We start from the raw sequence: 22,960 nt of genomic DNA on the forward strand, positions 1-22,960 counted from the left end.
TACAGGAGAAACATTTGGACTCCAAAGGCCTTAAGGTGCAGTACTGGGATCTATGGAATCAATGTTTATCTCTTTAAATTATCCCCTTTTTTTGGAAAGCATTAAAAGGTAACCACCATCTGGGTGTGGGGATTGGGGTTTGGAGGGTAGGGGCATTCCTGCAGTTTTGAGTATTTTGTTAATAAAAAATAAACCTTGGAGATGGAATTAGGGAGTTTCTCCTTCTCTTCTGGGTATTAAGAGTCAATCCTAGTTGGGATCAAGTCCTCCCAGATAATCCTGTTGCTTTCTCTCGTGAGCCCTCACAGGGCGCTGTGGTCTTAACGCTGCTTTGTTTAGAATTCAGTATACAAAGTGATACTGATGGGTTTTTTTTTCTAGATGTTTCCTTGCTGTAATGCAGAGTATTTCTTTGTTCTGACTATTGTAGCTTGCTTTCATCCTTGAATTGTTGTGTTCTGTTTCTGAGATCAACAAAAATTAATAAAAAAGAAAAAGAATGCAAAAAATGTACAAAGGTGTAAGGCACTATATAATTTTAAGCACCATCTCGGAAATATGTATTTTTTTTTTTAATTTATGGTGCTTGATATACTGCACAGGGACCCAGCTATGTTGTAAACATAGTACAAAAGTAAGATTAAGTTGAATAAGAATACCCTTCCAGCAGCAAGAAAAATTAAACTGCACATTTAAAAGTTATTCAAGACAAAAGATCAGGTAAACCTTTTACTAAAGGGACCAATGTCCTTGCAAAGAGAAGGAAAGAGGCATTTTAAATTTTGCTAGCTGTAAAAGTTGGAAATGCCCTCTACAAGGACAGGATTTCTGTTATCTGGGAGCTTCTTTGATGTATGCAGTAAACTTCCCTCTTTTTTCCCACCGGGCCAATCAATGGGCCTTCAAGTAGGAGTACAGAGCTCTGAAGGCTTCAAGGCAGAGAGGGAGATAACAGTTTTCTTGGCAAGCACCGGGTTCCAAATCAGGAATACAATACATGCTTTTTACAACACTTTCTTCTTTCTGGGGCACCGTCTCCACATAGTTTAGTTGTGTGCATACCATGACCCCAATGAACGTCACTCTTGAGTCAGCGTATACATAGTATAATCTCAATCAAATGCATAGTATGATCTCAATCAAATGCATAGTATAATCTCGATCAAATTTACTGCTAATGCTCACTAGTATCTGCATTGTGCTAAAAGTGCTTTTTTGTGGAGTTCATAGAATATAATGTGCATAGGAAGCCTATCCAGGCAATGGAGTAGCAAAGGGAGGGCGGGGGGAGCAGACTGCCCCGGATACCAGATTGGTGGAGATGTCGGCACCTCTCCGCCTCTCCATGCCATGCTTGTGCCCTCCCTTCCCCTCCTACTTCTTTAAATCTTTGCCAGTGCTAGCCAACTTCTCTGTCTTGCTGCTAGCACTGGCCTGGCTCCCTTCTGAAATCACTTCCTGGTCATGGGGCCAGGAAGTGACGTTGAAGGGAAAGCCAATTGTTGCGAGCAGGAGGTCAGAGAAGCTGCTCGTGATGGCAAAGATTTAAAGAGGTATGGGGAGGGGGAAGAGAGGGTGTGAGTATGGCATGGGAGGCATAGAAGGAAGGGAACAAAGAGGAGGGTGCCGGTGGTGGAGGGGGGGCCACCACCGTCCCAGGCATCTCTTAACATTGCTACCCCACTGTATCTAGGTGTGCTTAGAAATTGATTTGAATCAAATCTGTAGCATCCAGAACAATGGGAAAACATTTCAATATCTTTTTGCCACATTTTCATGATCTCTGACTGCACTGCTTAATGCCTAAGATCATCTTTCTTTTTTGTGAAATGCACAGCAATGTTCTAACATCTGCTGGTCGATGTGTGCATGAAAAACATTTTATGCGCACATTTTCAGCCTCAATGTGATGTGTGTCATAGTCTATGCTCACAATTTAAAAAGCCAGCAAAAATTCTATATGCGCAGTTGCTGGGTGTGTGATCCATGTGATATTACACAGTTTGTATGTCAGTTTTATTTTGTTTTTTTTATGAATGAGAGTCCTTCATGCTTGATCTGTTCTTTGAACAAATGGTGTTTGTTTTCCCTTTATGTTAAATTATTTTATTACTTTGCACACTGCTTCAAATTGAAGCGATTTATCAAATTTGTCTGTAAACCATAAAGCTTAGTGAGAAGATCCAAGATGGCTGCCGCTATCTGACTGCTGACAGGACGCCTGAGAGTGTCTCCCTTACCACATTGAAGAATGACGAAAAGAAGAGGCAAGAGCGTTGGTGGTTCCTCCTAGCGCTCGGGACCTATGGCGCTTACAGTTGAAGACATCTTCAGGTGCCTTCAAAGCAAGCAAGGTCGTTCGGGGAATCGCCCGTTGGGAGCGTCGGCAGAGAGGAGTGCCTCGGCGGATACCCCTCGGTTAGATGTCATGCTGAGCCCAGACGTCAGGACGTCTCCCCTCCAGCCATTGCCACTGGGAGCCAGCTCTCCGCGAGAAGAGAATATGTCCGACGAGGCAGTGTTCTCCTCTCGAGAGGCCAGCATATTGGAGGGCTCGCTACAGGGAACAGCACAAAATAATTTTTTCCTTTTGGAAGGCCCAGCGACCGGGTCAACTTTACCTAAGGAGGAACAAGGCACTGGGGAGGTAAACCGCTCAATTGAGCAATCTAGTATTGCACAAATAACTTCTTTTCCTCCTGTAAAGCCCCCAGAAGTCACTCTAGATTCGCTTTGGGATCTAGTTTCTACTTTGGGATATTCCCTTAATTAAAAATCCAGAAAGAAGAAATTAATACCTTGAAACAGGATATTGTATTAATGAAGACTGAAATTCAGGAAGAAAAGAAGGATTTAAAAATGGTTAAAAGTAATCAAGACTCACTTGTAAAAGATAACCTAATTATGAGGAGAAAATTGGAAATAACAGTCGGATTAACAATTTGTGTTTAATCAACTTTCCAAAGGTTTCATCAATCTCTCCAAGAGATATGATAAAGCGTTACTTTCTGGAAATTCTTAAAATTCCTGAGAATTCTTTACCACCATTGCCAAGAGTGTATTATTTACCTATAAAGAATCAGGATTCTCTAAAGAAAGATGATGATGGAAAACCACAGGAAAGTTCTCTGGATGTTACAGCTTTATTGGAACAATCTGATAGAGAGGTGGCTAGTCCAGCCACTCTCTTATTGACTGTGGCTTTGGCTCCAGACAAAGATTGGATCCTTAAACTTTTCTTCAAAAAATAGATCTAGAGACTTCCTTGGTTTCCGTATTCAAATTTTTCCTGATGTTTTGAGAGAAACTCAAAAGAGAAGGAGGGAATTTTTATTATTGAAACCAGGAGTGATCCAGGTAAGGGGTTTCTTTTTCCTTAGATACCCTTGTAATCAGATATAGTACTTTTAAATATATTTTCTTTGAACCGGCTCATCTGATGGCTTTCCTTTCTATGAAGCGCCTTGAAAAAGGAGAAATATCTGTGTCCAAATAATAATTTAAACTCTCTTTCAGCAACAGATAATGTGATTTGGTTTGATTGTATTTTACTCACTCCTAATTCTTAAGTCCTGGATCCAGTTTTGAGGACTAGTGTGTGATTAAGTTGAGGAATATATTTCTTATGAAGTTTTGGTTTATTTTCAAGATTGAAAGTAATTAATACTACGTTTTCTTGATTGCACTTTCTGTACAAGATGATATGCTTGTTAAATAGTTTGAAAACTTATAAATGAATAAAAAAAAAATAAAAACAGCTTAGAGAGAAAACTGATGGACAGCTTTGGAGTATAGATTAATAATTTTCAAAACTGACCTGGAAGAGCATCAGCCAATCAGCATATCAGGTCCCAAGGCCTGTCCCACCCCCCTGTAGGACTGGCCCCCTCCCCCCCAAAGGCCTGCCTGTCCCCCCTGAAGGCCTATGCCACCATCCCTAGCCTGTCCCCCCTTAAAGACCTGTTCCCCCCTTGAAGGCATGCATCCCCAAGGCCTATCCCACCCCCCGAAGGTCTGCCCCCCAAAAGACTGCTCCCCCCGAAGGACTGCCCCCATCTGGGAAGGCCCCCGTGTTGTTCCTGGCCTCCCCGAATCATTTACCTTATTGCTGGAGCCTGCAACCGAAGATCACAGTTACAGCGTCTTTGTGCTCTGAGCTGTTTCCTCTGCTGCGGTCTCGCCCTCCTTTGACGTCAGAGGCAGGATCGCAGTGGAGGAAACAGCTCAGAGCACAAAGACGCTGTAACCGCGATATTCAGCTGCAGGCTCCAGCAATAAGGTAAACGGTTCGGGGAGGCCAAGAGCAACACGGAGGCCTTCCCGGGGTGGTGCGCAGTCTTTCGGGGGGGGAGGGGCAGTCTTTCGGGGGTGGGGGCAGTCCTTCGGGGAGGCCAGGAGGGAAGCCGGACTGCAGCACTTCCCAACTGGCCCTCCCTCCTCGCCCTCTAAAACAGGTGCGACAGCGGCAAGACAGCAAGAGCAGCGCTGCCGCTCCTGCTTTAGGGGGTGAGGGGAGAGGGTCTGAATCGGGAAGCCAATTTTTTTAAAATTTAAATCGATTCACCCAAAGTGAATCGGTGAACCGATTCGAATTGTGAATCGGGCAGCACTAGCGTCTACTGGCTAATTAATATTTTAATTGGTTTTTAATGGCGCTTTCAATTATCAGCGCTGATTAAGCTAATTAAGAAAATTAAGTTAGGCGCCTAGATTGGCTAGGTGAACCCATCTAGGTGCTTAAATTCCGCTACCATTTGTAGAATCTGGGCCTATATGTATAATCTCTATGATGCACATTTGCTGTGGCTACCCTGAAAACCAGACTGGCTACAATCCCTCCAGACAGGTTCAAGAACCCATTGCGGTATAGCATTGAAGGGAGACAGGCCGCAATGATATGGAGAAATGTTCCGTTACAAAAGCAAGTGGGAAAAAGGCCCATGGAAAACATTTTTGTTCTTAATGAAATACAGTCTCTACCAGATTTAGTACTCTGAGGAACTGCAAAAACTATAATATGGAAAACCTTTTATGGGCCTGTCCTGGGATTTGAGGCTTCTGGCTCCTTACAGGCAAGGAAATGCCTACAACTCTGATTTGTCTCTAACTCCATCTGATTTTAGAATTAAGCCAGTAGATACGCTAACAACTGTCAGAAAGAAGTCCAGGGACAAAGCATGTTCACCAACTCTCACATACCAGACAGGCGAGTTGCAGAATGGATTACATCATCTGAAAAATTACACCGCCAATTACAACCTGAAAAGCAGAAACCAGCCTTAAAACTTTGTGTGAACTGGTGGAAAAATCCTCTCCTTCCTCTCCCCACATTAAGCATAAGCACATCTGGTAATCAGTATTTAATGTTTTAGATCACCACCGGGGTTTTTAGCGTTATTGCATTTGTTTACAAGTGTATTAGAATCCACATTTACGGACAGAGTGCAGCTGGGATTTCACAAATTAATGTATTCGGTTTTTAATTTCAATAAGACCGAGAGTGCAATGCAACACTTTCAACTGTGTGAGCGATCAAGAACGTTTGTCTAAGAAACAAAGAAATCGAACCAACGCAGGCTGCTTAACACAGGCTCTGTTGAGACGCACGGTTTTGGGGAGCTGGAGGAGGAGGAGGGGAAATAAACCTTGAAAGCAATAAATTTTTTTACTAGGGTATATATTTTGACTCAAGAGTTGCACTGCCCCCAGCCATTATCAGATTATGTCAGCATGAACTTCCTGTAACTTCTGAGGGAGAAAGAAGACAGGCCAATAGAAGTAACATCCACTGACAGAGCTAAACCTCAAAGCGAAACAGAAGGAAGCTCTTGTGGTGAGTTTCCCAGGACAGGTAAAATCCTGATTAATTCCATTTAAGCTGTAGTGGTAAAGAAAAAGGGAAAAATCAGCAGCTTGGGCTAGTTATTCCAAAAGACGAAGCAGTTAGACATGGGAAGGATAATTCTATAAACTGGGCACTTTTTTTAAGCATGCATTACGCATGTAAATGTACACTGTAATGACATTAGAACGGAAATTTATTCATTTTTATTTACATTATCTATATCCTGTTCAACCTAAGCATTCTTGGTGTTTCAAACAGAGGAAAGGCTTCCAGGCCAGCTGCGGGCCGTGTGTAGGAGCTGCGGCTGCGGCTTTGTGAAGACAAGTGCGGCTGGGAGGAGAGAGCTGGCCAGAGGAGATAAACACCCGTGGGAGGGAGGGAAGCACAAATTTGGGACACAGTACAGTGGGAGGGAAGGACAACGAGGTGTGCGTTGGGGCATGAAAGGAAGGAAAAGGGGCGCGTTGGGAAAGGAAAGGAAGAAGGGGGCAGGTTGGCACAGGATATAGTTAAAAACATTCATTCCATGCAAATAAAAATGCACCATAAAACAAAGAATATCATAATCAAGCAACAATTAATTTCAGTAGTTAGTCATGTCCAATTTTGTACCTTAGCCACATCCTTCCTAATATTTATGTCCTTAACGCACTTTTCTTCAACTTAATATGCTTCTATCGTGAGATAAAATTCATGCCACTCGTGTACCTTAGTCCTGGCCATATGCCCTGCTTGAACAGGAATGTTTTAGATCTCTTTTAAATGCATCCATATTTTGTATTACTCTCAATTGCAAGGGCATAGTACAGTCAAACCTCGGTTTGCGAGTAATCTGGTTTGCAAGTGTTTTGCAAGATGAGCAAAACACTCGAAAATCTTGCCTCGCAAACCGAGCGTTGACTCAATTTGCGAGGCAGCCCCCCGCCCCCGCCCAAATCCTAACCCTTACCGCGATCGGGCACTGGCACGCAGCATCAACCCACAGGACGTGCCGGTGCCCAAAGAGCCTGCCGCTGATTCTGCTGGGCCTTGAGCATCTGTGCATGCTCAAGGCCTTCTGGCTCCCACTCTTTCCAGTTCGCGGGGGTGGGGTGGAAGCACATCAGTGGCCTCGGGAGAGGGGGGTCTTTTGGGGATGTGGAACGAATCATGCGAGTTTCCTTTGCTTTCTATGGGAATCTCGCTTTGATATATGAGCACTTTGGTTTACGAGCATGCTTCTGGAACGAAATATGCTCGCAAACCAAGGTTCCACTGTATTCCATAGTACTGGCCCTATCATCTTAAAAATTGATTTCCAATATTCCTCCAATCTGATAATATGAAAGGATAGCACTTCCAGTTCTAACCAAGACCTGGAGATGGGTCATAATGATCTGGGTGGAGAATTTTTTTTTTTAACATTTTTGCTTCAATATCCAGACAATTGCCTCACTGTTTGAAACAGGATACTGGGCAAGAAGGTCCATTGGTTTGACCCAGTATGGCTATTCATATGTTCTTACCAATTGCTAGAAATAGCAAGAGGATGAAGCTACTAAATAGTAGATTTAAAACAAAATATTTCTTCACACAATGTGTAATTAAATTCTGGAATTTGTTGCCAAACAATGTGGTGAAATCAGCACGGCAGGGTTTAAAAAAGGTTTGGATAATTTCTTGAAAGAGAAGTCCATAGGCCATTATTGAGATAGCTTGGAGAAATCCACTGCTTATTCCTAAAATAAGCAGCATAAAATCTGTTTTATTACTTGGGATCTAGCTAAGTACAGTGGAACCTTGGTTTAAAGCATAATTAGTTCCAGAAGCATGCTTGTAAACCAAACTGCTCGTGTATCAAAGCGAGTTTCCCCATAGAAAGTAAGGGAAACTCGTTTGATTGGTTCCACCTCCCCCCCACGAGGCCACTGGCGATGCTCCACCCCCCCACTCAAACCGACATTGCTCCCCGCCGCAAACGTCCCCCCAAGAAGCGGCATCGCACCCCCCTTCTCAAACCGGCATCGCTCCCCCTGCAAATGCTCCCCCAAGAACCGGCATCACACCCCCCTCCCCGCTCAAACCGGCATCGCTCCCACTCGCAACCCCCCCCTCCGAGAACAAGCATCGCACCCCGTGCTGGAAGCAGCATCCCCCGCCCACCCAAACAAGCCCCTTACCCTGGCACCGGCATACAGCACTAACCCACAGGACGTGCTGGTGCCAGTCAATGAAGATCCCACCTCTTGCCTGGGCTGGGCCTTGAGCATCTGTGAATGCTCAAGGCCTTCTGGCTCTTGTTCTCTCTGAAGGGGGGTGCTCACAAATCGAGTCAATGCTCGGTTTGCGAGTCACGATATGTGAGAACACTCGCAAACCGCGTTACTTGCAAACCGAGGTTTGACTGTACTTGGGACTCGTGTTGGCCACTGTTGGAAACAGGATACCGAGCTTGATGGACCTTCGGTCTGTCCCAGTATGCAATTCTTATGTTATGTTATGATGTTTTCAATCAACCACTCATGTTTATCATCATCAAGTGAACCCAATGGTCTAAATTAAATGTGTCATATGAGGAGTCACTGAAAAGTTCTCAGCCCAACCAAAAAGAGAATGATGTGGAGTCATGAAACTTACATTGAAATTAAAAGTGGCTCCACATCATTATTTTCTTGGTTGGGCTGAGAGACAGCACAACAGTAGTTTCTTGTTCAAGTAAGAGCAGTGGTATAATCCACCATTTTTGAGGGAGCACAGTGAGAGTCTGCTTCCCATTTGAAGCGTTGATAGCAGCGTCATTTTGATTCATTGTTGTGAAGTGGATTGCCAATGAAGATTTGTTTGAAACAGGGTAAACATAACATAACATAAAAATTTATTTCTATACCGCAATACTGTTAAGTTCTATGCAGTTTACAAAATAGAATAAAGATTGTACATATACAATTGAATACAGTACATTAATTTCCTAAGAACCTTGTAAATAGATACGTTTTCAATTGTCTCCTAAAGTGCTGAGGTCATTATTAAAGAATTCAAATCTTTAGCCCATAATGCAGTTTGAAACGACAAAAGACGTTGATGATATTTTTTATACTGGCAACCCTTGACCGAAGAAAAAACAAATAAAGCATGCATGCATCGAGAGCGCTTTGGACTGTACATATTGAGCAGCTTCAGATAAGTGATGGAAAATATAAATATATATTGTTACAGTGATATTTAAATGAAAAAATTATACTGGAGTATTGCATTCAGTTCTGGTCTCCTTATCTCAAGAAAGATATGGCGGCACTAGAAAAGGTTCAAAGAAGAGTGACCAAGATGATAAAGGGGATGGAACGTCTCTCATATAAGGAAAAACTAGAGAGGTTAGGGTTCTTCAGCTTGGAAAAGACACAGCTGAAGGTAGATATGATTGAAGTCTACAAAATCCTGAGTGGAGTAGAACGGGTACAAGTGGATCAATTTTCACTCTGTCAAAAATTAGAAAGACTAGGGAACACTTGATGAAGTTACAGGGAAATACTTTTAAAACCATTAGGAGGAAATATTTTTTCACTCAGAGGATAGTTAAGCTCTGGAACGCATTGCCAGAGGTTATGGTAAGAGCAGATAGCACAGCTGGTTTTAAGAAAGGTTTGGACAAATTCCTGGAGGAAAAGTCCATAGTCTGTTACTGAGACTGACATGGCGGAAGCCACTGCTTGCCCTGGATCGGTAGCATGGAATGTTGCTACTGTTTAGGTTTTGGCCAGGTACTAGTGAGCTGGATTGGCCACTGTGAGAATGGGCTACTGAGCTTGATGGACCATAGGTCCGACCCAGTAAGGCTATTCTTAGTACATATTAGAATTAGATCTATTGATAATAAAGTTTAATCACTAATGAATTAGCTTGGTAGGAGGTGGTGGACATAGATGATTACAACGAAATACAAGACAGGAACTTGGAATGATATATATCATAAGAGGTTCCAAAGACTGATGTCTGTATAATTGATGATATGTCCACTACCATTTCTTCTTAAGAATCAATAAGGAAATCAATCGATATTGTCTTTGAAGTAGATGTACTAACATATAACATATTATGAATTTATTTATTGAGATATGGTTTATCAGTTGCTATAACGGCTAAAATCAGTTTCAAACTTCATCAAAATTTATTGTTTATTGTATCATATATTGGTATTCTTCCCCCCATTTTTCTGCTATATATTATTTGATATATGGGGTTGATACATTTTTAAGGCCTTACTATGTAACATTCTTATGTTCTTAACATGCAAGCAATCCAGCACTAATCTCTCCTAGCAGCAGTGTTAAATGAACATATGGGCCATGGTCTCTCTTATGAGACCAGCTCTGAAGCACAACTGGATGCTTGTTTTCAATAAGCAACAATCAAAACTCCTCATTGGGAAGCATATAAATTCGTGGTGAAATAAAAAACCAAAAGGCCAGAGAAAGAAGAGCGTGGAAAGCACACACACACAGATAAATCACAGCTGCAAGAGGACTGCTCGAGGTGCGCTGCCACAAAGAGAATTTCCAGAAACTGGTGCAAGGTCAATACTTTTGTCTACAAAGGAAATGAGAAGGAAATTGCCAGAGATAGAGAGAAGCCTTGGGATCTGGAATTTATCCAGTTTTGTTCCTCTAACTTATAGTTCAAAATAATAAGCAAAAGAGAAAGATACCCTACCTCATCTATTACGTCAATGATTTCCCTAATTAATTTGACCAGACTCTCTCCCAATTTCTATTTCAAATACACTTTCCTAAAAAGGAGCCATCCTTGCTGCCCACTGTAAATGGCCTGAGAACTAATTTATTAAGGAAAATGTAGGCAAAGATGGCGAAAAAAAAAAAAATACACATTGCCTGTCAAAAACAGAAGCATCTAGAATAATTTTTTAGCATGGAGGTGAAAAAGAAGGGGATGCTGAGGACTGAGCAAGAGGCCTGAATCTGAATTATTTTTGAATGAAGAGGTTTATCGACATCCAGTCTATTTTTAGTGCTGCTTACATAAGCAGGAAGTCGGTGCTTCCAAACAGCGATGGGAGAGAAAAAAAAAAGGTCCTCTCCATTTTAAGAAGTGTATGCACAATGCAGCAAGTGTTGCATAATGGATGGAATGTGGAGCAGAGAAGGCAGCAGAGCATTCTTTCCCACCATTCTCAATGATGTAAATGTATGTATTTCTGGATCTATTTCACAGTCTTACAACAGATGCATGCTACAAGCTGTGGACTTTCCGCTAATCCTGTCTTCAAAGAATGCATAACTTTTCTAACCACTCCATCAACGCAGGCCGATCTTTCTGCTTTGGGGGGGTTTCGGAGGGAGGCATATTTGACCCAGATGTGAGGTATAGACAAGAAAAAATGTACCTGGTTTCACATCCAGGAATAAAGGAGTTCCACTAAGGCAGTTGGAACTGAACTGAGCTGGTGGGCTTAAGATCTCTATAGTTATACTATATTACGATTTATACTGATGGAAAGTTCTAGACAGTTCTTGAAGTTACTCTATGGGGCCCTTTTAATAAGGCCTAGGGCCAAAATTAGTGAAAAAAAGACACCTATTGCCAAGGGTCAAAAAAAGCATAGCAGTAAAGGCTCCTGCACTAACCCGGTGGTAAGAAACACCACAGTGCATCAGTGCATTGTGGTTATACACACTTACAACTCACCCCTTTTTCCGCCCACAGCTGCAGTAAGTCTTACTGCCTGAATTGCCACAGTAGCAAGTACAATGCACCTGTGGTATTGTTAGCCGAGCAGAAATACACCACCGCACATTAGTAAAAGGGCCCCTAAGTTTACTTAGCTTGGAATCAATCTGGAATGTTATGCAAACAGGGTAAATTTCAAAATATCAATGTTCTGGTCACAAAAGCAAAGTTTGAGGGGAATGAAAACCATTCTCTATATTTTTGTGGCATTTAAAAAAGAACACTTATTACCCAGGAACAAAAAAAATAAAATAAAATAAAATTTTGTTACATAGTGATATTAATCAGAAAAATATATAAAGTATTTCAAATAATACTTTTTTTATATACAGACAGTCTCCGGGTTAAGTTGAATTTGTATGTATCTTGGATCCTGTATAGTACACGGTCTATAAAAACATTAAACATTAAAGAAACAGTCCTCAAAATAAAGTGCTGAAGTTTAAATAGAAAGAGAAGATAGGAGGTTTACACTTACTTTCGTTCTTCATCTGTCCCACTGTTCCCTCCATACCACCACATCCATCCTGCAGCTGACCTCTGACATCAGAGGAAAGGCTTCCAGGTCAGCTGCGGGCCATGTGTAGGAACTGCGGCTGCGGCTTTGTAAAGACAAGTGTGGCTAGGAGGAGAGAGCTGGCCAGAGGAGGTAAACACCCATGGAAGGGAGGGAGGCACGAATTTGGGACACAGCACAGTGGGAGGGAGGGATGACGAGGTGTGCATTGGGGCACAATAGGAAGGAAGGGGGGGGCGCGTTGGGAAAGGAAGGGAAGAAGGGGGCAGGTTGGCAGAGGAAGGGAGAAGCACACCCCGGTTTGGAAGTACGAGTCTGATGTAAGTTGGATATTCTTAAACCAGGGACTGCTAGTATAATAATTTTAAATATTTAAAACTTGAAAATCTGTGTGCTCAGTGAAATAATGTTGTGTGGCTTTAGATGTGCTGTCAAACGTTTACACACATACAAAGCAAGAGCATGCCTCCATCAGAGCACACAGATTTGGAAAAAGTTGTCTCTATGATATTATAGGTCAAAAACCTTTAAAGTCCAGAGTACTTATCTTAGGATAAATTGTCCATGACCAACATCAGATGAAGAACTCACGGCTTTATAGTTGACTTGTAGTCAGACAATTTGGAGACAAGGAGTTTGATTTATAATATCATACAGACTACTTTTTTTTCCAAGTCAGAGTGCTATGATGGAAGATATACTCTTGGGCATACAAAATTATTTCACTAAGCACACAGATTTTCAAGTTCTGAATATAGTAGACTCTCTGTTAACCGGAACTCTCAAGCAACCAGAAAAAAAATCAAAGAAATACTGTAATACTTTAAATAAAAATGAAAATAAAATCAATTTCTGGTGGAAATTTAAGTGTAAACTTGGCACACCACACCTAAGCACACTCATGCTTTGCCTACCACATGTCCGGTAGTTTGTCTATAACAGTTTATGGTATGGCATAGTATAGGGTATAGTATTAGTTAGGCCTATTTTTAATAGTAATTCTCAAGTAACCAGAAACTACTGAAAGTCTACTGTACAGTGTTCCCCCGCAAATTTGCGGTTCATGAATCACAGACTCAGTGATTTGCTGAATGCTCCGACCGCATATTTCTGTACTAAAGTCAGGCTACACCAATTAGGAGCTGCAGCTGCCCTTTCCTGCCTCTTGACATACTCAAAACTGCATTTGTGGTTTTTCAAAACTTGCGGGTGTTCCTAGAACGGAACTCTCACGAATTTTGGGGGAGTACTGTATTTGAAACTATTATATACAAAAAAGTGTTATCTGAAGTACTTGCCCTTTGTATATTTTTCTGCTGTAAATGTTAAACATGAAATCAGGGAACCTAAATGGAGGTGCCCCGTTATAGAATTGTCTCCCAGATGGAGCAGAGTTTGGAAACCTATGAATTAAATCATGCAGCAGCAAGTGGAAATGCCAGATACTTCAGTGACAGTGGTTGACGTTAAGCTTTACTTAGCTTCTGCCTTCTGCTGCCTCAAATCAATCTAGTTCGAACTGTGGTTTCCTAGCTTGAATCCAGTTTAAAACTGACCAGTGCACAGAGGAGATCCACAGCCTCCAGAACAAGCTCCTGGTGCCCAATACGGATGATCCCAAGCTCCTCCAGATCCTGGTTGGAAATTTTTAATAGCTGTTCCCCGTTTATCTTCTCTCGCTCAAAGTTAGGAATGTACTGTTGTAAGGAGTCATCCAGCCCTAAAAATATAAGATACAAAAAGGGGCACGGGGAAAGGAAGAGAACATTAGAAAACAATTTTCCTTTTAACTGTAACATACATACAAACAAGTAGAATTTTTCCAATGAATTGTAAAACACATTAGGCCAGATTCTGTAACTGGCGCCAATATTGATGGTGGCCTTAAAAGCGTCCATCGATCACGTGTCAATCACACACCGGCGCCAGTTTCAGAATCGTGCCTACAGGAAAGATAGGCACCGGAAATGTAGGCCAGGGTTTTCTAAGTAGGCGCTTTAGGCCGCCTAACATCACTTCAGGCATTGGCTATGTCTACTTTGGTGTGCGGAGGAGGCCTTAAGTGTCTATGTAGGCATGAGTCCGTTACCTTTTATTTAGACGCCGGTAGGCACTTCAACCTCGCTATTTTTTACCGTTTCTAACACCATTCTTCAATTAACTTAGGTGCCGGTTTTAGAATTTCTCCCACTGAATAAATAACCAAGGGCCTGATAAGCAAAAGATTAATACGCTAGCTTTGAGAGTTATGCTTCTAAACGAGCCAGAACTGAGGCCATGATTCTATAAACAGAGCTTAACATGTAGGTGCCGAGGAGCACAGATGTCAATCAAAAGTTAAGCACCATTTATAGAATCCTGCCTACCGGCTCCTAAAGCAACCTTAGGCACCGGTAGGCATTAAAACCTTAGGCGCACTCTATTTATGCCAGGGGTTTCTTGGCCTGAGTGTGCCTATGTTAGGTGCCTAGCGGCAAATAAGTAAAAACACACCCAAAATCCACCCACAATCTGCCCCTAACCATGCCTACTTTCTGGTAGGCACTTTGGAGTAGACACCTACCTCGAAGTGGTAGGCGCCTACCAGCTAATTGTGATTTGTTTTTTTTAAATATAATTTTAAATTAATGGTGCTGATTACGGCTATTTAAATAATTAAGTGCCTGGATCAGCTAAGTGTGCCGATCTAGGCACCTAACTTTAGGTGTCTTTTATAGGAATTCAGGCCCTGATTCTAACTTGATATTCACAGATTCATCAAAGGGAAAATTCTAGAAATGGGTAGGTGTCCTACAGGTGCCAAAGTTAATTAACAAACGCTGTTTAAAACAGCAAAAATCTGCAACATTAAAGCACCTACTGGTGCCTAAATAAAAGGCACCGGAATTGAACCTACTTGGCACTTTATGGTGTCTAATGCAAGAATGGGCATGACTAACGCTGGAAGTGGCATTAGGCATCATAAAGCGCCTATATAGGCGTGATTCGTGGCAAGACAGGTGCCAGAAATGTAGGTCTGGAAAACCCTGGCTTTTGCTGTATTGGTGGGTACATGTGGGATTGGGAGAGAAGGAAAATAAAAAGGAGCGAGCCCTGTGCCACTGCCTGCAGGTTGTAGCGCTGATAAGGGTGTAATTAGTAAAGTTACCACGTTACACAATAAATATTTCTGGTGTCTATCTTGCTCGGAAGTGCGAGTCTCAATACAGCGTATCACATGATTGATATGCAAGCAGCGGCCGCTTTTTTAGGCGGTTGCCGATATTGGCATCGTAGAGAATCCGGCCGTAAATTCATAAATTTAGGAGCATAAAGAGTGGATGACAACAGAAGAGAATTTAGGGTGGGGAAAAAGTTAGGAGCTTAGCACAGATTTTTACCACTAGGCTCATAAATTAGGATCTTAAATCTATGCTAAAGAACATCAGGCCTAAATTTATAAACATAACAGTTATGCTCCTAAATTAAGCTGAACTTGAAGCTGAAAACATAGGTGCCTTTACTAAAATTTAGTATGTGCTAATGGACATAAAGGATGCACTCAGGCCCTGATTCTATATAGGACGCCCAGGAGAGGTGTCCTATACAGAATCGGTCCTACATTAAACCCGGTTAGACGCCGGTTAGAGAATCGGGTTAAATTTTGCTGGCCTACATTTTAACCGTCTCTTCCTCTACTAGGGAGACGTGTAGGGCCGCCTAGGTTCACCTAAGGCCCTTAGGCGAGCTTAGGCGTCTGGTGGGCCTCCCTAGGCTCTCAGAGCGCCTTCAATATAGGCGGCCTGCCTGGGGAGCATTTTTTTTTAAAACGTGCATCCCGATTGGCTGATTAGACAGCTGTAGGACGCCTACAGCTGCCTAAAATCGGGACGCACTTTGGAGAATCAGGGCCTAAATGCTGAGCATCCTATTCTATACCCATTGGCCACATGGGACTTGGCACATGCTATAATGTCTGTTAGCATGCGCTAAGCTTCAGCAAAAGGACTCCTTAGTCTCCTAAGTTTGGCTAAAAATAGGGCACAAATTTAGGAGCCCAATTTAAGAGCTTAGCTTTTCTTTTTTTATATTATTAGGCTGTAAGTTATCAAAATTATACAAAATTGGTTAATTTTATTTTAATTTACACAATAAATAGAACAGTGTTTGACCACTTTGCTTTCAACTCATGTTTATTACAGCTTGTTTCTGTGATTGTCTTCTCATTAAAGCACTCTGAAATGTTTGTTTGCTTGTTTTTAATCATGGACTGTGAACCACTCTGATATTATTTTAAGGGCGGTATATCAAATATTGTATTAAACTTAGCTAATTAAATACTTTAGTGGCCTCCTCTATGATCACCCTTTTGAGAGACGTCAGTGATTTCAGCCCACACACTTCAGAGGAGAAATAAGGACCCACTGGATGCTGAATTCAGGGCCTCTCCCTGTGCTCCAAGCCCTGAGGTGTAACTTTACCCTTATAGCACAGTTACTTACCGTAACAGGTGTTATCCAGGGACAGCAGGCATATATTCTCACATGTGGGTGACGTCATCTACGGAGCCCCGGCGCGGACAGCTTTTCAAGCAAACTTGATTGAAGTTTCAAGTTTGCACACTGCACCACGCATGTGCGTGCCTTCTCGCCCACTAGAGGGCGCATCCCACCTCGTGGTCCTCAGTTCCATAACTAGCAAGGAAGCCATCCCCGGGGAGGCGGGCGGGTTGTGAGAATATATGCCTGCTGTCCCTGGATAACACCTGTTACGGTAAGTAACTGTGCTTTATCCCAGGACAAGCAGGCATGATATTCTCACATGTGGGTGACCTCCAAGCTAACCAAAAAAGGGCAGGTGGGAGGATGGCAATTTAGGAAAACAGATTTTGCAAAACTGACTGGCCAAACCGGCCGTCACTCCTGGATAAAGTGTCCAGACAGTAATGAGAGGTGAATGTATGAACCGAAGACCAAGTGGCAGCCTTACATATGTCCTCCATCGGAGTGGATCGGAGGAAAGCTATCGAAGCTGCCATCGCTCGGACCTTGTGCCCCGTGACTCGACCCGGGGGAGGAAGGCCAGCCTGAGCGTAGCAAAAGGAAATGCAAGCGGCCAACCAGTTAGACAGAGTGCGCTTGGAAACTGGGTGCCCTAATCGATTGGGATCGAAGGACAAAAACAATTGAGGAACCTTCCGATGAGGCCTGGTGCGTTGAAGATAAAATGCCAACGCCCTCTTACAGTCAAGCGTGTGAAGCGCCGTCTCGCCAGGATGGGAGTGGGGCTTCGGGAAGAACACAGGAAGGACAATGGACTGATTGAGGTGGAAGTCAGAAACAACTTTAGGTAAAAACTTAGGATGGGTGCGGAGAAAGCACAGTTACTTACCGTAACAGGTGTTATCCAGGGACAGCAGGCATATATTCTCACATGTGGGTGACGTCATCTACGGAGCCCCGGCGCGGACAGCTTTTCAAGCAAACTTGATAGAAGTTTCAAGTTTGCACACTGCACCACGCATGTGCGTGCCTTCTCGCCCACTAGAGGGCGCATCCCACCTCGTGGTCCTCAGTTCCATAACTAGCAAGGAAGCCATCCCCGGGGAGGCGGGCGGGTTGTGAGAATATATGCCTGCTGTCCCTGGATAACACCTGTTACGGTAAGTAACTGTGCTTTATCCCAGGACAAGCAGGCATGATATTCTCACATGTGGGTGACCTCCAAGCCAACCAAAAAAAAGGGTAGGTGGGAGGATGGCAATTTATGAAAACAGGTTACGTAACACCGACTGGCCAAACCGGCCATCGTTTCTGGACAAGGTGTCCAGACAGTAATGAGAGGTGAATGTATGAACCGAAGACCAAGTGGCGGCCTTACATATGTCCTCCATCGGGGTGGATCGGAGGAAGGCTATCGAAGCTGCCATCGCTCGGACCTTGTGCCCCGTGACTCGACCCGGGGGAGGAAGGCCAGCCTGAGCGTAGCAAAAGGAAATGCAAGCGGCCAACCAGTTAGACAGAGTGCGCTTGGAAACTGGGTGCCCTAATCGATTGGGATCGAAGGACAAAAACAATTGAGGAACCTTCCGATGAGGCCTGGTGCGTTGAAGATAAAATGCCAACGCCCTCTTACAGTCAAGCGTGTGAAGCGCCGTCTCGCCTGGATGGGAGTGGGGCTTCGGGAAGAACACAGGAAGGACAATGGACTGATTGAGGTGGAAGTCAGAAACAACTTTAGGTACAAACTTAGGATGGGTGCGGAGGACCACCTTGTCGTGATGAAAGACAGTGAAAGGAGGGTCCGCAACCAAGGCTTGCAACTCCCCGATCCGCCTGGCGGAGGTGAGGGCAATTAGAAACACCGCCTTCCAAGTCAGAAATTTCAAGAGGGACTTGTTAAGTGGCTCAAACGGGGGTTTCATCAGTTGAGCCAGGACCACATTCAAATTCCACACGACGGGCGGAGGCTTAAGAGGGGGACAAACCCTGAGTAACCCCTTCATGAAGCGTGTCACCAAGGGATGGAGTGACAGAGGGCGTCCATCCAGAGGTTGGTGGAAAGCAGAAATCGCACTGAGATGAACCCGCACCGAAGTGGTTTTCAAGCCGGAGCGCGACAAATGAAACAAATATTCTAAAACCGAGGATACCGGCACTGATACCGGATCCAGGTGAAAAGACGAGCACCAGGTGGAAAACCTGGTCCATTTCTGCGCATAGCAAAGCCTCGTCGAGATCTTGCGGGAGGCTTCCAACACCTCCTTCACCGATTGAGACAGGTCCGGAGGAGTCAGGGAACAAGAAACCAGGCTGTCAGGTGCAATGACTGCAGATTGGGATGTAACATGGATCCTTGACTCTGAGACAGCAGAGAAGGAGAGACAGGCAGGGGGAGAGGCTCCCTGGCACTGAGTTGGAGCAGCAGGGAGAACCAGTGCTGACGCGGCCACCGAGGTGCTATGAGAATCATCGTGGCCGAGGACGATTTTAGGTGTACCAACGTTCGCATGATCAGAGGGAACGGAGGGAATGCATACAGGAACCTTCTTTCCCAGTCGAGTAGGAAGGCATCCGCTTCCAGACGGTCCTGCGAGTACATCCGAGAACAATATAGTGGTAGTTTGTGTGTCTCCGGAGAGGCAAACAGATCCACCTGTGGCGTTCCCCAGCGAGCGAAAACCTCGCGTAGAACTGCTGAGTGTAGAGTCCACTCGTGCGGTTGCAGAAGTCGACTCAGTTTGTCCGCCAGGCAATTCCGTTCTCCTTGGATGTAGACCGCCCGGAGGAAGATGTTCCGGGAGGCCGCCCACTCCCAGAGGCGAAGAGCCTCGGAGCAGAGGGGCCATGACCCCGTTCCTCCCTGCTTGTTCACATAATACATTGCCACCTGATTGTCCGTGCGGACGAGGACCACCTGGTCCTGCAATATGTGAACGAAGGCTCGAAGTGCTAGGAAGATGGCCCGCAGCTCTAGCACGTTGATATGACACTGACGGTCTTCTGCCGACCACAGGCCCTGCGTGCGAAGACCGTCGAGATGGGCTCCCCACGCGTACTCCGAGGAGTCCGTGGTCAGGACCTTGCGAAAAGGCGGAGTGCGGAACAATAGCCCCATGGACAGATTTGAAGAGTCTGTCCACCAACGCAGCGATTTCCGCAAGGGCGGGGTCACCGAAATGAGGCGAGACACCGGGTCGCACTCCTGACGCCACTGGGACGCGAGGGTCCACTGAGGGATCCTCAGATGTAGCCTCGCAAACGGCGTGACATGTACCGTCGAGGCCATATGGCCCAGCAGCATCATCATGCGCTTGGCCGACACCCTCGATAGTTGAGAGACCTGGCGGCTCATCCGTACCAAGGCTTCCAACCGCTGGGTCGGCAGGTAGGAGCGTAGGCGCACCGTGTCCAGCACCGCACCTATGAATTGAAGAGACTGCGACGGCCTCAACTGAGACTTTGGAAAGTTTATCTCGAACCCGAGAGTTTGCAGGAAGGTAATAGACTGTCGGGTCGCTGAGATAACCCCCTCCCTGGTCGGGGCTTTGATGAGCCAATCGTCCAGGTAAGGGAACACGTGGAGTCCCCGTGACCTGAGGGCTGCTGCAACCACCACCATGCACTTCGTGAATACTCGTGGGGACGCGGCCAGGCCGAAGGGCAGTACCCTGTACTGGAGGTGGAGGTCCCCCACCTGGAATCGTAAGAATCTTCGACAGGCGGGGTGCACCGGAACATGGGTGTATGCTTCCTTCAGGTCGAGGGAGCACATCCAGTCCCCTTCCTCCAAGAGGGGATACAGAACCGGGAGAGATAGCATTCGAAACTTCTCCCGGGCCAGGAATTTGTTGAGCTTCCTGAGGTCCAATATGGGGCGCAGGTCCCCGGTCTTTTTTGGGACCAAAAAGTAGCGGGAGTAAAACCCCGTACCCCACTGGTCCTTGGGGACCGGCTCGACCGCCCGAAGCTTCAAGAGGGCTTTGGCTTCGGTTATAAGGGTCGGCAGCTGCGAACGGTTGCAGGGGACTAGACTCGGGGGACTGTCCGGCGGCGAGGACACAAAGTTGAGCGAGTAGCCCTCGGAGACGATCCGGAGCACCCAAGCGTCTGAGGTAATCCCGGTCCATGCCTCCCGGAAGGACCGGAGACGGCCCCCGATAGGAAGGGGTTCCTGTGAAAGTGCGGAGGGGAACCCGCCCCGTCCGCTCAGCCCGTCAAAAGGAAGGCGCTGGCTTAGAAGGGCCCTGCGCCGGGGCTTGGGTTTGTCCCCCTCTGCCTCGTTGAGACGGACGTCTCGGAGGCGGTCTCGAGAAAGCCGGGGTCGACTTCTGAGGGTATCGGCGCGGCGGAGGCCGAAAGGGTTTCTGAGGCGGGGGCCTAGGTTTGGGGCGGACCAGGGATGCTAGAGAGCGCTCCTGTTCCGACAAGCGTTTGGTCGCCGCATCCAACGACTCGTCGAATAGCTCGGACCCCACACAAGGCAAGTCTGCCAGGCGTTCCTGCAGGTTTGGGTCCATGTCGAGGGTGCGAAGCCAGGCCAAGCGGCGCATGGCCACCGCGAGGGCCGACACCCTCGAAACCAGCTCAAAGGCGTCGTACACTGCATGGAATAGGTACAACCGCAATTGAGACAGGTTGGACATAAACTTGTCGAATCCTGCTCTTTGGGAGTCCGGTAACGAGTTTCGATATTGAGGAAGATCCTTCACCATACCCCGCAAATAGGAGGAAAAGGTGAAGGCGTAATTTAGAACCCTGGTGGCCATCAGGGAATTTGAATAGAGGCGACGGCCAAACTTGTCCAGGGTCCGCCCTTCCCTGCCTGGTGGAACCGTCGCAGAAACCCGTGAGGGCTGTGATTTTTTAAGAGCTGACTCCACCAGAAGGGACTGGTGTGAGAGCTGCGCCTTATCGAACCCTTTAGGAGGAATCGTTCTATACTTCGATTCCATTTTTGAAGGTACAGACGTGACTGTAAGAGGGTTTGACAAGTTCTTCAGCCAGGTCTGCAGAAGGACGCTGTTGAGAGGGAGTCTAGGCACCTCTCTAGGAGGAGTGGGGAGGTCCTGTTCCTCCAAAAATTCTTTGGAATACCGAGAACATACCATCTGGTCAATCCCCAGGGCTTGGGCCATGTCCTGAACGAAGGATGAAAATGAGGACGGCCTAGCCTGGGGAGACGGGGTTCTCGACCGCCCCAACGAGGAGAGGGGGGAGGCCTCATGGGAATAATGAGGATCCCTAACCGATCCCGAATCCCAGGATCCCCTCTCGAGGACCCTCGAGGGGGAAGGGGAAGTTGTCCTCCTCGCAGAGCCCTTGGGTGAGGACCCCGGGGTTCGTGGGACACTTTCCCGTTTCCTCGGCGAGGCGGCCCGGGAAGACTTCCCACGAGGTGAGCGGAGGAGCCTCGGATTGTCGAGGCGCAACTCCGACACCTGCAGCGCCTCGCCCCCGAACGACGAGGAACGGTCGCGCCGAGGCGAGCCTCGAGGTCGCTTAGACTTCCTCGATCGACGCCCTGTTCGAGGTCGCGTCGAGGGCGAGGCGTGTCTGGAAGACCCGGAGGAAGAGGAGGAAAGACGGCGCACTCTGCGCAACTTTTCTTTGGGCCTTACACTCCGCTCAGGGGGTTCCCCCGAGGTCGAGGTCCGGGGCGGGGCCGGGACCGAGGTGAATGGGGTCACTGTACCCGAGACCGAGGTCGCCGAGGTCGGGGCTCCCGCGGTCGAGGGGGCCGAGGCCGGGGCCTCCGAGACCGAAGGCGCTCCGGCCGAGGTCGAGGCCGCCGGGACCGCAGCACGCTGCAACACTTCCAGGGCTCCCGATAGCTCCGATGAGATCAGAGCTCGTAGGAGATCCTGGAAGGCCGGAATCCCCACGAAGGTGGGGAGTTCCGAGTCCGGGGCACACTCCCTGGAGGGCGACCTCGGTCTCGAGTATTCCCTCGGGGTGTGCGGAGTCGAGGTCCGATGCGGGGCCGGGGTCGACCCACCCGCTTTGGCCTGACTCGAGGATGGCTTCTTTGCTGAAGGGGATGGAACAGAGGACTTACCCGAAGCTTGCTTCACTGACGACGCCTTCGAGGATGAGGGTCGGGGCGAGGCCGAGGCCCCTGAGGACGCCGAGGCCGAGGTCAAGGCCGGGGCCGAAGCCGGGGCCGACGTCGAGGCCTTAGGCGGCGCGTCGACGGCGAACAATTCCGCCATTCTGGCCTTGCGGCGACGTAGGGCCCTGTTTTGGAAGGTAGAGCAGCGATCACACGACTCTGTCGGATGTTCGGGCCCCAGACAGACAATGCACCACCGGTGAGGGTCAGTGATGGAAAGCAACCTCTCGCACCGGCTGCACTTTTTGAATCCCGTAACAGGACGGGACATCCACGAAGAAAACGAA

The 22,960-nt window shown here is 46.4% G+C and overlaps 1 protein-coding gene across 2 annotated transcripts in view; it reads right to left on the reverse strand.

Moving 5' to 3' along the window:
- The window catches only part of CNKSR3 (CNKSR family member 3), a 595,138-nt gene that overhangs the window by 427,331 nt on the left and 144,847 nt on the right, over positions 1-22,960 (reverse strand). For both annotated transcript variants that reach the window (XM_033936404.1, XM_033936401.1), the window contains exon 2: positions 13,640-13,803. In XM_033936404.1, the coding sequence (XP_033792295.1) occupies positions 13,640-13,803 (164 nt within the window). The remainder of the gene's footprint in view (positions 1-13,639; positions 13,804-22,960) is intronic.

Source organism: Geotrypetes seraphini, chromosome 3, assembly GCF_902459505.1.
Source record: "Geotrypetes seraphini chromosome 3, aGeoSer1.1, whole genome shotgun sequence".
Classification (NCBI taxonomy): Eukaryota; Metazoa; Chordata; class Amphibia; order Gymnophiona; family Dermophiidae; genus Geotrypetes; species Geotrypetes seraphini.